The following is a 13,460-nucleotide window of genomic DNA, read 5'->3' on the forward strand; positions in this document are numbered from 1 at the left end:
AAAAACCTGAAATCTCCAATCGGTAGGTCCGACTCCTCTTAATGCTCTTCCTTATTTTAGTCATAAGATCACAGAATTCTGGGATGGAAATGAGACTCGGACTCTGCCAGGCCCTGGCTATGTTACACCCACCTACCATCTTCTAACTACTGCCATGGAGGAGCCAGAGCCTATCCCAGCAAGCAACGGGCAGAAGGCAGGGTCCACCCTGGACAGGCTCACACACAGACACACACTCACACAGCAGGCCCAATTTTCCCCAAATTCAGTGAACATACCAGCATGTCTCTGGAGTGCCTGAGGAAACTGGAGCACCCAGAGGAAACCCCCATGAAGAAGGAGAAACTGACAGATCGCCCCCAGGAATTGAACCCAGGGCCCCAGAGCTCTGAGACAGCAATGCTAACCAATGCGCCATCTTACCACCCGGAAAATGTTACATGTCCTTATTCTGAATCCATCCATAAAGAGAGAAGTTTAAACTTAAATTAACATAGCAAATTTCCTGCTTTGGCTGGGTAATCCGAATACACACCTGCAGGTCACAAAACATGAACCAGGTCAAGCTGCAAAACAATCCAGGACTCTGCAGGAATCAGCATTCATTTTTTTCCTATTTATCCCAGTGTTGAATTAAGGTAATTAAAGAGAATGTTCCCTTTAAAACCTCAATGCTCTCTCTCAAACACTGACAACAAACAGGGCTTGTCACAGCCTTTAAATACCCAGCTAGCCTGCCTCCCTATCCGTACGCAGACAAATGGGACTGCGGGTTTAAAATAGGCCTGGTTTGCGCCAGGGCTAATCTGATTACACACACACGTCTCTCTCTCACACGTACCAACGCACACAAACACAGGAGTGTTTATCAATACACAGCTCAGCCCGAGCGCCTTCATGTGGGGTTCTGCCCCGCCCCCCTCCATTGACAAAGAAAAACAACAGGCTTAGCAACGGACGCAGAAGAACAGAGTCCTGGCGCTTCGGAAGAGATAAGAGCCCCGTGACAAAATGACTTTCACAACTGCTCTTGGACTGCGCGCAAGCACAGGTCGACATTCTGCTGAGGGAAGTGCGTTTTATCCGAGGACAGGAGGTGCTGCTGTGCGCAAAGGGAAGTGGGAGTGTGGAACAAGCCTCTAGCTCCTGGCTTCTTTTAAAATCTGGATAAAAGCCTCAAAATCACACATATAAACAACTATACAAAGCTAAAATGAGCAGAAAATTAAAAAACTTACCAACAAGAGGAAACATCTTTACTCTAATTCCGCGCTGACTCAAATAAGTTACCAGTTAACTGGTGCCTTGGAGAGCAGACTATCTCATTTTACCTTACGCAACACAAATGCAAATAACACTCAGGAAACAGTGACAAAACCTGTTATCCACCTACAAGCACGCCAGTCATTGAAATAGCTCACTCTGCCTGTTCGCAAACATATCACAACGCCATACATCACATGAAGGGGCAATCGGAAACGGGCACACCACTGCCCACAGCGCAGTTCAGTCAGGAAAACTGCACGCTGGCATCCCCACGGAACCGCAGCGGCGACGTCATCGCCACGGAGCGGGGCTTCCCTGGGGGGGGGGGGTTGGGGCAGCAATTAGTCAAGACCAGGCGACCCGGCCGTGAGTTTAAAGAGTCATTTGTCCCCATTGAAGCAAAGACCTCTCACTGCACTGTGCATTAGGCTACAGGAACTGCGGAGACGAGAACCGCTAAGATCCGGTCTGATCAAAGGGTTAATTAACAATATGTACTGCATATGCGTACGTCTGCAACCAGGCACACCTCGATTACGGTATTGTGTTACCGATGTCCTAAAAAGGATCCAGTTCGAACAGAGATCCTAAAAAGGATCCGGCTAGAGAAGAGAAATTGCGACATGCTTTGGTTGCACCACGCGTAACGCTACCATTCGCCCCCTATCAAGGACCAAAAGGAACGAGAAGGCGGACTGGAGGCGATGCGCTCTGCCGGGACAGGACACTTCTCCTGAAGGGAGAACCGGGGAGCGGGCGGACTGGGGGCCACGGTGCCCGCACCGCATGACGTCACTCCAGCGACACGAAACTTCCCCACTGGAGACCCGGCCGGCGCGGCGCGGCAGCGTGCTGGCAGGGCTCGGCGACGCGACGAGCGAACGGGATCGGATTATTTCAGTTTTAATCAACAGAAATGTTTTTTTTTTAAAACCAAACACACAGGCGTCTGCAATTTTTCTTTCAGCAGGTATTAAGGGAGAAAAGACCGCGGCCTGTGCAGAGGTATCAATATTGGTCACACGGCGCTCTGAACTGCCTGTCCCCTCCATTCAGCCGGAGTCCTTTCCACGCACTTCAAACTCTCACGTGAAACAGAGCCTTACCTCCACGAACAACAGCATTCTCGTCGGCGCCACGAAGTCGTCTTTCAGAATACCAACCCGCCTTTCGCGATTCAAAATGTAATCTTCTGATCAGTTCAAACGATATTCCCCCCAGCCCGCAACACGAGGCGCGCCACTTAAGAGCAAGCTGGAAAAATAATGGTTCCACCAGCCTTCACAAACTCCCCTTCCCTCCCTCTCTCTACCACACTTGATATCCATCGCTCACTCTCACACAACCCCCGTAAAGTCCAAAATCACATCTCGGCCTCGCCATTGGCGGAAAGAGCAGTCAATCAAAGGTCCACTGCCGGTCAATGACCAGCCCCTTCCGCTCGAGATGCCGCCGTTTCTAATTCCGGTTTCCTCCCCCACCCCCTTCCGCAAGAGCAGCATGGCTGACAGCGGCATGAGCACATGGGCTGGTTCGAACACAGCTGCCGCACGGCGTGCACACGCATTACCTTCTCCGAAAACAGGGGTTCCGCTTAAAACGTGAAACCTCAGGACGAGAGGTCTCTTGCCCCGCGATCCCTAGTTATCACGTACAAACGTGTTTTAATCTGATACAAACGACCTGAATTGAGGTACGCAGCAGATTCCCGGACGAAGGTCAAATCGTGTTAGCAGTAACTCACTCAAGCTATTTTAGATTAGGTGTAGACTTCAAGTTTAAGTTACGAAAAGGGGGGAAACATAACATTAGAAATGGATCAAAGCACTCAACGGAAGCGTTTTATGTCCGAGTCAACACTGATAAATTTCACTATGTAAGCAGTATGGAAGTACTGTAAAAACACCGTCTTCCACCGCGTCGATCGCCATGACGTCAGGGCACACCGCATCCACACGTACGCCGGCCAACAGAGTTTAAACTTCCGTGCTACAGACTCGTGCAATTACAATCAATCAGAAGCCGTCTGCTTTTCACAGATCTTTCGCCCACAGCACACACAATAACACAGTCGGAGCCCTCTCTCGACGAGTAACGTCGGATTACGCCGTACAAAAGAAGGCATTGTCCCGTGCTCAGCAATGGCTTCTCCATTATGTGCTCTTCAGAAAACAGGTTCACTGTGGTCGGATTGTGTCACTTTTATCGACGGCGGATCAAACGAAGAGGTATTTAAAGGAGTCATAGTTTACTTCAGGACCTTCATTTGCTTTGCAGACATGCAGAAGAGGTATTTGCAAGAACTAGCTGAAGGGCACTACAGCTGTGAACTGCAGTCTTATCAGAGGGAGAGCCAGTCACCCCTCTCTGATGCTACGAGTGTTGCCTGTAAGGTGAAAGCGTGTTTCTCTCGTCAGGTTTGTTGAAACATTTTCTTCTTGAGAAGAGCAGGATGAGAAAGTGAAAGTGTGCATATTAACACATACGGACCCACTAGATTCTTTCCACAATGCCATAATTAGAGTTAACAAGAAAGACAGGATTCAATTACATTCTGCTTTAACTCTTAGAAACATGGGGAAATATCACAGTCGTCACCCATACTGGCAGGTCTTTTCTCTCATATTCTAAGAGGAACACCCTAATTGCATGTAAAATTAACTGAATCCCCCTGTCACAATATGACTGTTCTGCCGGACTGTGACTGTAGCCCCTTAGCATAACTGGAGTGTAACAGTTCATATACTACAAAACTAATCAGACCGAAGCATGACCTCTGGACCCTATCATAAGATTGTACCGGAACTCTATTCTACAGATCTGTTTTCTGGCTACTGGTTTTGCCAGAATAGATCAAACCACTATTCCAACAGGAACCCGAATTCCCCCAGCATTCCCAGTCTGCAGGAACCCAAATACCCCCCCGCATTCCCAGTCTGCAGCTGTGCAGTGTAATGGAATACTGAGTGCACAGAGCTCCGCCACTAATCCAGTCTGACCAGTCACCCTACCTGATAAGGACAAGAAGCAGTCGATACAAATATTAAGACTGCAGAGCCACTGCAAATTATACTGCAGCAGCAGAAAAGCTGACCTTTAAATAGAAGCCAGAGTCTCTTGAGTGGCTCATCTGAACACAGGTCAAGAGCTGTGATTGCGGGTTTGAATCTGGGTCATGTCACTAGACCACCGCAACTTAGATTCTCCAAGTGGCAACACATTTGGCTAAGTGCAGCCAAGTGCAGGGTATGCAGACGGCCAGTGCTCTTGGTTCTTAGTGCCCGTTGGGTGCTTTTGGGCACACTGTGCTGAAGGCCACACCTTCCCTTCAATCTGAACTGAACCCCCGGTAGGGGACTGTGCAGTCTGTGAAGAACAAGCCTCCTCTCCAATCAGGACTGAACCCCCTGTAGGGGGCAGTGCTATATTGGAGGACAAGTGGCTCGAAGGTCTGAGAGTCTGACAAGACTCCCCGGTGTTACCAGTGGGATGTCACACCATGTGCATGCCTGTACTGCTCGTTCAGCACCGTAGTGGACATAAGCCATACTGCAACTTGCCCATTGACCTCGTGAGCTTGTCTGGTAGCTTACAGACAGCAGGGGTCCTATCTATCCCTTGACACAAGGGGTTGCAGCTGGCTGGATTCAAGGAGATTCTCCTAAATCCCTTGAGAAAAGGCTGCACGTGATTTCAGAGTTTACCAGCACCAGGAGAAAATCAAATGACGGGGAAGTGGTGAAATGCCACCCCACATGCAGAGACTTTCTTATTGCGGAGGTCTTATCCAATTACCCATAGAAGGGTGGTTCAACTCTAGTCTTGGAGGGTGTATCTGCAGGCTTTTATTCCAACTCAGTCCTTAACGACCTCCATCACCATATTAACTGGACTGATTTGCCAGCTCCTCACAGTTCTCCAGGTGCTGTAGCTTTATATGTCAGAGGTTCCCAGTCTTGGTCCTGGAGCCCCACACACCTGTCTGTTTCCATTCTGTCAGACCTCAATTACCAAATCAAAGGCTCCCCTGAGGAAACAAGTAGCCTGACGAACCTTTGAAAGCATTTTTTTTCCCCACTGAAAAGTTTGGGAATTGTAGTTGGCAAATGCAAGAGCTGGATACTAACATCCAGCATGTTTTTAAGAACTGAAGACAAAGTCAAATTTACCCCCCATTATTAACTGAGTTTCAGGTTCTACTGTGTAAGTGCGTTTGGCTGGAGCCGAAACCTGCAGGCGTGTGGGCCTCCTGGAGAAGATTGGGAACCCCTGACCTAGACCAGTCCTGGAGCAGAGCTGGACTGTCCCGAAGGAACACAGTGAAAATGTCAACTCACATGAGAGAAAAAGCCTAGGCATAGGCAAGTCAAACCAGGAATATCCTGTTAGCGTGACTGTGTGCTAGGGTGTGAGCAAGTAACTCTTGGAAGAAGTGTTAGTCGGGCCAGCAGGGGGCGCTCACCCTGCAGTCCATGTGGGTCCTAATGCCCCAGTATAGTGACGGGGACACTATACTGTAAACAGGCGCCATCCTTCGGATGAGACGTAAAATCGAGGTCCTGACTCTCTGTGGTAATTAAAAATCCCAGTGCGTTTCTCAAAAAGAGTAGGGGTGTAACCCCGGAGTCCTGGCCAAATCTCCCATTGGCCCTTACCAATCATGGCCTCCTAATAATCCCCATCTATGAACTGGCTTCATCAATCTGCTCTCCTCCCTACAGATAGCTGATGTGTGGTGAGTGTACTGGAGCACTATGGCTGCTGTCACATCATCCAGGTGGGGCTGCACACTGATGGTGGTGGAGGGGATCACCATTACCTGTAAAGCGCTTTGAGTGTGCAGAAAAGCGCTATATAAGTGTCAGCATTATTATTATAATTAACTCTTCCATTTTCTCGCTCCAAGGCACCGAGCGGTGCAAATTCCCGCAACAGGTCCGAACTGCTACGTCATCACAAACGGCTACATGCTGGGGTTTTCCAGAAAACCTTCCTTGCTCTTCTAATCTGCCTGTGTACATAAATAATACTGGCAGTGTTTTCAAAAAGAGAGAGGGCCTTTATCAGTTTTCATGGCAGACAGGACTGACCATCATGGTTCAGCGATCAGGACTGTAGTAGAAGTGTTAATCAGGCCTTGCTTCCTCGTACCCAGTTCTTTTCCATAAAACACAGCATATATAACTGGCATCAGGAGTAGGAAATGCTGCAATCCCCAGCCACCTGCTACAAGGCGATGCCTCACTGCCTCTCTCTTCCCCCATTTCCTACTGCACCTGTTACATTTCCTGTTATGTGCCTTAATTCTGCAATGGCTTCCGTGTTGACATAACTCACAGAATAAGAAGGCATCCGAAAGGAAGGGGATGAGATGTGCAGGGAAGTGCACTGAAGTTACATGGGTGTCAGCTTTGCTGGCTGTGGGCTTCAGAGCACAGTGCAACACTCTCTCAGCCCCCCCCCCCCCCCACAATTTTCTTTGACCTTCATCAGAGAATCAAACAGGTCAAAGCAAATGGAAGCTTGTTTACATTTTTTACAGGGATGGGAACAGGGCTGTAGGCCAGATGTGTTGGTGTAGTATCACACTGAAATACAGAACAAGATATTTTGGGCTCCGTCATTCATTCAGTGGTGTGTATCATTACATGAAACAGGAAAACCTGAATGAGGCCAGCAAGTCATTAGGATTAGTTCATGCCACTTTAAAAGCTCAAGCATTTGCAGGAAACGGTAACAGCATAGTTGTGAGGCCACGCTGCCACAGGTATTAATAATAATAATTAATAATTGCTTACACTTATATAGTGCTTTTCTGGACACTCCACTGAAAGCGCTTTACAGGTAATGGGGACTCCCCTCAACCACCACCAGTGTGCAGCCCCACCTGGATGATGCGACAGCAGCCATAGTGCGCCAGAACACTCACCACTAGCTCTCAGTGGAGAGGAGAACAGAGTAATAAAGCCAATTCATATTATTAGGATTATTAGGGAATATTAGGAGGCCAGGCCAATGGAAAATTTGACAAGAACACCGGGGTTACACCCCTGCTCTCTTTGAGAAACGCCCTGGGATTTTAAAGGACCACAGATAATCAGGACCTCCTGTTACGTCTCATCCGAAGGACGGCGCCTTTATACAGTATAGTGTCCCCATCACTATACTAGAACATTAGAACTCACATAAACCACAGGGTGAGCGCCCCCTGCTGGCCCCATTAACACCTCTTCCTGCAGCAACCTTAGTTTTTCCCAGGAGGTCTCTCATGACCAGGCTCACACCTGCTGAGCTTCAGTGGGCTGCCAGTTGTGAGCTGCTGGGTGTTATGGCTGCTGGCAGGTAAAGGCAGCCAGCATTCTCTGGTTCAATCCTGATACAGCAGATCAAAGCTGAATGTAAAGATGGGCCTGTCTTTCTCTCAAGTTTCATGAAAGCCCAGTCAGAAGCCCTGTTTTATTTACAGAATCCTCAAAAAAACAATGACAAGAAACCATTTAAATGCAATTCCGTAACTGGGTACACTCAGACAAGCGCACACTGGAAGGCTTAAAGAGCATAGATATAAATGGAGAGAGATGTGTGAGAAGCAGAGACCCCAGAACTGCCAGGAATAGGGGAGCAAAGTAAGAACACTGACTGGGAAAGGACTAGTGTGTCTTCAGTCTGCATTAGAACACGGAGTCGGGAATCTTCAAAGTGGGAGAGCAGAAAGGCTTACTCAAGTCCATTTACATGATTCTAACTGTGTTCTGCACTTTGATGTTTGCTTCAGAAGTCTTCTTCCTTGTGCACATTACTTCAAACACATGTACCAGATACAATACCTGTTTCACTCTGCTTTTAAATAGTTGCTCTCCGAGTTTCCGACAACTTCTAACTGGTAAGAACTGGCTGACGTACAGCCAGGGGTCCCCACCACTTCTCTTGGACATGCAGCAGTCCAGTTAGTCTTAAAGGTCACCCCAAATCACCTGTGTTTTTAAAAAATAAGAAGTGCTTGGAAGTTACTTAGCAATTACGCCAAGCAATGTATTCAAGAGAGCCCATCATCCAAGATTGAGGCGTATTCAGATTTGTATTTCAAGTTATCTTCAATACTTCATTGAACAAATCGCCCATTGAACGGATAACAATACTAACTGTTCCTTGTCTTTACAGACTGATCAATTAACGATGAGCTATATAACCTGCTGCACTGGCAAAGTACAGCAGCAGACGGGAATATTACTGCATCGAACACAATATCGCTGACCAGACTCGATGGTTTAGTCAAACTGCACCTGGTCATTTTAAACCACTACAGATGAGAGGAGGGACAGTAGACGGAAGACGAGCGAGAGTAATCGAATGTAAGAGCCCTTAAGAAAACTTCTATCTCATTTGGAAAATAATTATTTAATTGTTGAATTGACTAGTCAGGTTGGAACAAAAACCAGGAGACGAAGCACAGCAGGAACGGAGTCTGAGACCCTTGTGCTAGTGACAGTCTGCCTGCTGTAGGAGCCTTTTACCATCAACTGCCCCAGTGATCACCACTCACACCTAAACCTGCTCTACAGGCCCATCCTTCCACGGGTTCCCTGGCACTGAGTCACTTCACAGCTGGCAAACAGGACTGTTCAGTCAGCACGTTATTTCTTTAAATGGAGGATTCCACCTACGGAAATGCTGTCAGTATTCAGTAATAATTCAAATACCTCATGCATGTTTGTAAATTTCGGTAAATTACAGTCGTTTAAGAAAAGAGAACTTCCCCTTTTAAAAGCACAGCCTGATTATTTTGACCTACAGACAGAGGCCTAGGCAAGGGGCAGGCCTGACGCAGGTCAGGTTAGTCCTTAGACGTGTTTGACCCTAATGAATGGGGAGGTGGCTTATCTAATGCCAGAACTGTCCCTCTCACGAGCTGTGCCACAGCTGCCCTGTCGCTTTTATCGGCACACTCCTGAGCGACTCAGACAGCCCGGCAACGCTGCCAGAGGAACTAATTTTATCACCCCCCACAACACCCCACTCCTCCTCCCCCTGCCCCGGTCTGCAATCACGCCGTCCCCGCACACATATGGCTCCTTCGCTCGAGTTAACAGAAGCAAAATTCGACAAAACGACCGTTTGAGTCCCCTCAGGTCTTCACATGCAGGCATTTTGGCCTCCGTTCCACGCGTGTGGGCAGCGCGGGAGGGTGTTTTCCTATGTTGTCTCATTGGGAGCGAGGCGGACGAATGCGGCGTGTGCGAGGGCTAAGATGGGCCGAGGCGTCCTCCGAGCCAGCTAGGCCCCGCCTGCGGCGCCATATGGACACCGCCGGGACGGACGAGAAGCTTTATTTTTAAAACCTAAGAACTGAAAACAACACCAAAAGGATAGTATGTTCACTGCAAACCACGAGGAAAATAACGAGAGTTGTGTCAGAGCAGCAATATCCTTAAAGTAAATACCTAAAATAGTTGGGAAGCTAGTCGGCTAGCAAGCATGCTGTCACTCGACACTGCCGGTGTCATCCATTCACATGCGCAGGGGGTTAAATATTGCAGAAGCCCCTTCGACTGGGGCTTTTTTTTATATAAATATACGCAACACATCTATAAATTCTCCTGTCTGATCGACGATTGTAAATAAACGACACCATCATGCCCTATCTCGGATCAGATCTACACGCAACTGCAGCACATCATTCAAAAGACCGGAATTCATTGCCGAACATAAGTCAAAGACATCAAGAACAAGGACAATGGAAATAAAGCCTCGCTCTGCCGGATAAGGGAAAAACCGAACTAGAAAAACAGTATTTGCTACTAACACAGTTAATTGGCTTCTATCTTTAGAAACTGCGGTTCTGAAAAATCGCGGATCACACCGGGTTTTACGGAGCTGTGGCATGGAGGAGGAGGAGGAGGAGGAGGAGGGGGGGGGGTGGAGGTTGTGCTAAGTCAGCCAGCCACAGGCCCCAAACTCACCATGCCGCCTCCGTCTCCGCCGGCCTCGGGTCTGCTCTCGCTCTCCCCTCGGCGGGTCTCCGGTCCCGGCTCGGCCTCCTGCTGCTTCTGCGGGTCTCCGCCCTGCTCCGAACTCATGGGCCGCTCCTGGCGCTCCGCTAACCCCGCCGCTCTCTCTCCTTCTCCCCCCTCTCTCCTCCTCCTCCTCACCTCTCACCGGGTGATGAAAAAGCAACAAGCGCTTTCTCTTTCTAGATCAGCGATGCGTTTTGTACAACCCCTTTCGCTTTACGATTAAAAAAATAAGACAAAATAGATACCGCAACCAGCTAAGATGCTTTTACGATAATCTGTAGCTTTGCGATGAGTATCTTTTTAATTTACTAGCGATCAGCGAGCCGGAGAGCGCATTCCTAGCCGGACAACCGAAGCGGGCACTGGGGACACGCACCTCTCCGGAGCGCCACTGTCTGACAGCACACCGCCAACGTCCCGGCAAGCAGCGCGACCTCTCACCCTCTCTTCCCTCCCTTTCCCTTCCCCATCGCAGCTCCTAGCAACGGCGCAACATTCATTGCGCCGCATAGCAACCATCTCAACTCCTTTCCGCATAGCAACAGCGCATGGCAACAGAGGAGCGCTGACATAAGCCAAACATAAGATCACTGATTTTCGCTTCTTCTTCTGCAGGTCCGCCATTTCTCCCGGGTTTTTTTCTTCCCTGACTCTTAATGACTGGATTTTAATAATTTGTTCCCTTAACTAGTCTGTATCAAGCCTGTTTCCAGGTTTTTACTCATTGAGTAAGCTGTACGTTTCTCATTAAACCTCATGGACTACAGCCCTCTAGAACCAGGACTGAACATCACTGTTACGCTCACATCAAATTTAATTCCAAAACTGACCACTTTTTCCTGGCCTTCACAATAAAATAGGAAAGTGAAAGTTGCAGTAAAAATTAATGATAAAGTACTTTAAACAAAACTACTGTTATATAATCCTTAAACCAGGAGAGCATAGTTCCAGTCCCAGAGGACTGGAGGGTCTGGTTGCCCTGCCACCCAAGTCCTTAATTATTAAATTTAACTTATTAATCGATTAATTGGACAAGTTGAAGAATGTTCTTGTTATTGAGAAGTTGGTGATTTAAAGAGAACTCCAGGTGCTCTGGTTTCCTCCCACAGTCCAAAGACATGCTAGTAGGCTAATTGGCTTCTGGGAAAACTGGCCCTGGTGTGTCTGTGTGGCGTCCTGTCCAGGGTATACCCTGCCTTGCAACCATTGCTTGCTGGTATAGGCTCCGGCTCCCCCCCCCCCCCGACCCTAAACTGGATGACATGGCTAGAAAATGAGGGCTGGATTACTTTCCCCAGCACTTTCCCAAACACTGCTCAAGCCAGGGAGTCACTACGCTTTATCTAAATATGTACAGCAAGGCTGCCAGCTGAGTATCATACAAATAGGCCAATTTTTTAGTTGTGATTCTGGGCTCACATTCCCACAACCCCCCTGTCCTCAGGGATAAAAGTATGAGGGGAGCCCCTACCCGCAAGACACGAGGGAAGAAAGGTGTTGTAAATATTTTTTGTCTAGGCATTCACTGTGGGGAAACATGACAACCTTGAGAGTCATGCTGTTATTTTCATGAAATCTAGAGATTCAACAGTTCATGTAAGTCATGACTGACTACCAGCCATTTCCACCATCCAGAGGAAACCTGAGAGAACATACAAACTGAGGATTGAACCCAGGGCCCCAGCTGTGTGAGGCAACAATGCTAATCATTGCTCCACCTTCCCACGGAAAAGTAATACAACTACAAGATACAACTTCCCACTTCCTCCTCTCTCCTGGCTTTTGTTTTCTCATGCTATATTATCTTTGCTGACTGCCCTATCTTTCTTACACCCAAAGAAGGCTCCTGCAGCTCACACACCCTTAGCCAGCAGAGGTCCAGATGGTTCCAGTCCAGCCACCTGAAGAGGTACAGGACCAATACCACTTACAGATACCGCTCCAAATTATTAAGAGCTGAAAGCACATTTTAAATAGAAAACTGAAATTAAGCACTCGGCCAGAGGAGACAGTGATCTCCCAGGATCGGGGCTTGATGAAGGGTAAAATAGTGGTATCCAGAGAGAGGACTAAAACCCATAACCTCACAGTTTATCCAGAGCCCCAGCCACAAATCTAAACTGTTCCAGGTGTTGCGCCAAGAATTGGAAATCAAACATCTTAGAAAATGCCTAAACACTGAACCAGTGATTCCACATATTTACTCAAACACGAAGGGATTTCAGGAAATCATTAGATGGACATTAAGAGCAGGACTCCATAATCCAGGTCCTGCTGACCCCACCTTCTGCTTGTTTTAAGGTCTTCACTTATCACAGGACTGGATGAGCAATTTACTAGACATGTTCTCAACTCAGTAACTGCCAGAGCTTTTAATTTTACCTAGAGTTGAAAAGAACTTTAAAAAGTGCTCTGTAGAAGCAGAAGTCAATCTCTCAGTGAAAGAAGTATTAAACAACTGAGAGCCTGACTGGAATGAAACCCAGCAGAGAGTGGGGTATCAGGCCAGGGACTGGGGAGCCCCAGGATAAATACAACATGCCAGCACGGTCTTACTGGAACATGTACATGCACAAGGTTAGCTGGCCCATTCAAACACCTGTGTCATCCCACTGGAGAGGATGTGGAATAAAATCTAGCACAAGTGCAGTTACGGAATCATGGGAGAAAACATTCCCATAGACACAGAGCTCATTGAGGCTTTATTTCAGTATTAGCTGCAAGATAGAAAAGTAATAATTTAATAAAAGGATTGTTCTTTATCCTCAGAAAATAGACACACAAGGGAATGAAGACCTGCATGCTCGTGTCACTCTGTGTTCTTAATTGCGTCATTAAGATCCCATAACAGCATCTTTCCAGGCTTTGGCTGTTGAGATGGATTTAAGTTGGATAGACAATAAGAGAAGAATGAGATAGAACAAGGGCAGCACGATGGTGCAGTGGTTAGCATTACTGCCTTGCAGTGCTAGGCTTTGGGTTCAATTCTGGACCTGGAGTGCTATCTGTGAGGAGTTTACATGTATCCCAATGTTTGCATGGGTTTCTTCCCACAGTCCAAAGACATACTGTTAGGCTTGTGGGAAACTGGCCCTGGTGTGTGTGTCTGTGTGTGCCCTCAGATGGACTGGTGTCTCTTCCAGAGCGTGTCCTGCCTTGCACCATTTGCTTGCCAAGACA

The 13,460-nt window shown here is 47.8% G+C and overlaps 1 protein-coding gene across 4 annotated transcripts in view; it reads right to left on the reverse strand.

Moving 5' to 3' along the window:
* Window positions 1-10,695, reverse strand: part of larp4ab (La ribonucleoprotein 4Ab) — a 35,765-nt gene extending 25,070 nt beyond the window's left edge. For 2 of the 4 annotated variants that reach the window (XM_015344481.2, XM_015344480.2), the window contains exon 1: window positions 10,227-10,695. In XM_015344481.2, coding sequence (XP_015199967.2) covers window positions 10,227-10,343 — 117 coding nt within the window. In that variant the 5' untranslated portion in view covers window positions 10,344-10,695. Of the gene's footprint in view, window positions 1-535; window positions 668-2,372; window positions 2,591-10,226 lie in introns of those variants that run through there. The other 2 variants (XM_015344482.2, XM_015344483.2) reach the window with 2 other exon arrangements.
* Window positions 10,696-13,460: the final 2,765 nt, after the last annotated feature.

This window comes from Lepisosteus oculatus, chromosome 1 (genome assembly GCF_040954835.1).
Source record: "Lepisosteus oculatus isolate fLepOcu1 chromosome 1, fLepOcu1.hap2, whole genome shotgun sequence".
NCBI lineage: Eukaryota > Metazoa > Chordata > Actinopteri > Semionotiformes > Lepisosteidae > Lepisosteus > Lepisosteus oculatus.